Here is a 2,936-nt window from a genome sequence, read left to right as displayed (position 1 = left end):
TTTTTTTGTAATAGGCCTGACAAAACTTTAAGAGAAAATTTCATTTCATCTGTTTATCATGGCACAACACACATTCATTGACATCAAATAATGTAAATGTGTCAGAAAGGGCTATTTTCATCTACAATAAACCAAAACAACATCAGAGTGCATATATATTATAGCTTTACTGAACAAAGTTCAAAAAAACATTACAGGTTAACAGAATGATACATTAGGAAAATGTGCTCAGAGAAAATGAGGTTAACTGGCCTACTAAGTCAAAACAAGAGAGTAAGGTAAAATGTAAGGATAGAGTTATGAGGAAATGTCATAGATTTAGTCAGCACTCCTACATCAGAAAGGGCTATTTTCATCTTTTAACCCTTGTGTTCTGTTAAGAACCATAAAATAAAGCTGTACAGATTTTTAATGTACTGATGTGCACAAGTTCAAATGGCCATTCAAATATATAGGACAATTCACCTTGAATATAAATTTTAAACATGTAATAGAAAATTCATATCTACAATACAATGTAAGCAAAAAAAAAGAACATAGTGTGAAAGAATGAATTCCTAGAAACAAAGCAGAGATAAAAAGCTGAGGTGAGATCAGCTCCCTATGTTGGAAAGGCATGCACTGTATACACACATACTAAACAGGCACTGATGACTGAGATGTATTAGGGATTTTGTTTCTTTGTCGGCAGCATCTGCAGCAGAGGACCATCACCGTAACAATAATGATGAGGACTGTGAGCAGGATGAAGACTACACCAACCCATGCTCCAAGACTCAACTCTGGATTGACAATGAGAGTCACAGTTACAAACAGCAATACTTTGATGTGCAAGGTTCTGCTTTTCCAGTATGGCAGATTAAGAATATATAAATAAAAACTAATTAAACAAAGAAATTAAGTAAAATATAATACACACAGTTCTATATATATATATTTGCTTTTATGTATGCAATTACACATTAAAACATTTTAAGGACAATAACTTTGTTTTCGTTTAATAACTGAACTAACTGGTTTTCATTGTGGCATAAAAGTTTCCATTCTATAATAAAATCAAATCACAGCACAGACAAACGAAGCAAAGGGGTATTTTTAAGTCCATAAACCTGCCCAAAATTATGTGATGTCACTTGTCCAATCTGGAGGCAGCAATACCTTTTAACCACCTGTTATTTATCACCCACACACACACATTCACTTAGAAAAATGGTGCTAAAAGATACCTGTCAATCATCCCCCACACAAACAAAATGGCAGAGAGCTATAGAGGCTGGCTTCTGTCACTCAAGATGTGAAGTCCCGCTAATTTATGATGTGGGTTACGTCATGCTTCTAAGTCTAAGCCTTGCCCACATCCAAGTGATCCAGGCTGTTTTTTTTTTTTTGGAAAATACTGTTTTACGATATACACCTGCAAGTCATAAAATCACAGCTAGCAACAACACCATGGGGTTTCATGTGGAAACAAGTTAGCCATAATTTTTAAATTAACATCAAAGGATTATATTAGGCTTCCCTTAGCAACATGGCTGATCACCATTACAGAAATGGCTTCACACCTCAAATGGGTTTTATCAGGTCTGACCAGTAAGGCTAATATAATCAAGGATTAATGTTTTTCTCTCATGTTAATTTGCAGGCTTTATTTGTAAAGGTGTTTAAACCAGATAATTTAGATAGATATACAGAATAATTTTTACTTAGGAGAAGCTCTTGTTTCTCCCCCAGCATAGGTTACTTTCAACAAGCATTAACAAGCAGTTTTTGATCAAATTAAATCAAATGTATTTATACAACACTTTAAAAACAACACCCAGTTGGCCAAAGTACTTTACATAGGCAGAATAAAATCACAATAAATAAATAAAATAAATAGGATCAGTCCAAAAATTAAACAGCACAATAACACAGACACACAGATGACATACATTCAATAAATTAAAAGGAATGCATCAGCCCCTACTGTGCATTAAAAGCCAAGGCAAATAAATATGTTTTAAGCAATGATTTAAAAGTAGTCAGGTCGGCAGCCGATCTAACATTAAAAGGTAGACTATTCCACAATTTAGAGGCTGCAACAGTAAAAGCACGCTCACCCCAGCGTTTAGCTGGCCCTAGGAACCTCTAAAAGAAACTGGCTTGAAGATCTGAGGGATCTTGTAGGTTTGTGCCAATACACTAATTCAGTGAGGTAGGATGGAGCCAAACCATTAAGAGCCTTGATACATGTAACACTCTAAAGATTGATGGATGTTAGGAATAAAACAGAACTAATTGATTGTCTCCCAAATAATAGGGAGGTGACAGTGGTGCAGTAGGTAAAGCAGTTGTCTCCCAACCAGAAGGTTGGAGGTTTGAATCTTGGTGTCTACAGCCCATATGTCAAAGTGTCCTTAAGCAAGACACTGATCCCACCCCCAAGTTGCTGCTGATTGAGTTGGTGCCGTAGATGTCTGCCTTGGTTTTGCACCGGAAACAAATTCCTTGTGTGTAGCATACTTGGTCAATAAAGGTGATTATCCTTATCCTTAATTGTCTCCCACCCACACTGGACCCCCACCAATTTGCCTACCAAAGGAATAGGAGCACAGAGGATGCAGTCTCCATAGCACTGCACTGTGTACTCAACAACAACACTTATGCCAGAATGCTGTTCATGGACTTCAGCTCAGCATTTAACGTGGTCATCCCCTCCAAGTTAAGCACCAAACTTGGCAACCAGGGCATCAGCACCTACCTCTGCAACTGGATTCTCGACTTTCTGACCAACAGGCCTCAGCATGTTAGGTCAGACAACACCTGCTCCACCATAACACTGGTGTACCACAGGGCTGTGTGCTGAGCCCATTCCTTTACTCCCTTTTCACCCATGACTGCAGGCCTATGCATGGCTCCAACACCATCATCAAGTTTGCAGATGACATCACGGTGAT

At 37.8% G+C, this 2,936-nt stretch overlaps 1 protein-coding gene across 1 annotated transcript in view; it reads right to left on the bottom strand.

The window, feature by feature from the left end:
- Positions 1 to 392: 392 nt before the first annotated feature.
- LOC109971392 (tissue factor-like) overlaps positions 393 to 2,936 on the bottom strand; it is a 41,227-nt gene continuing 38,683 nt past the window's right edge. The window contains exon 7 of the mRNA XM_020619618.1: positions 393 to 782. Coding sequence (XP_020475274.1) covers positions 637 to 782 — 146 coding nt within the window. The 3' untranslated portion in view covers positions 393 to 636. The remainder of the gene's footprint in view (positions 783 to 2,936) is intronic.

This window comes from Monopterus albus, unplaced genomic scaffold, assembly GCF_001952655.1.
Source record: "Monopterus albus unplaced genomic scaffold, M_albus_1.0 scaffold223.1, whole genome shotgun sequence".
Classification (NCBI taxonomy): Eukaryota; Metazoa; Chordata; class Actinopteri; order Synbranchiformes; family Synbranchidae; genus Monopterus; species Monopterus albus.
Note: the sequence above shows the minus strand (reverse complement) of the source record. Positions and strands in the feature narration are given on the sequence as shown.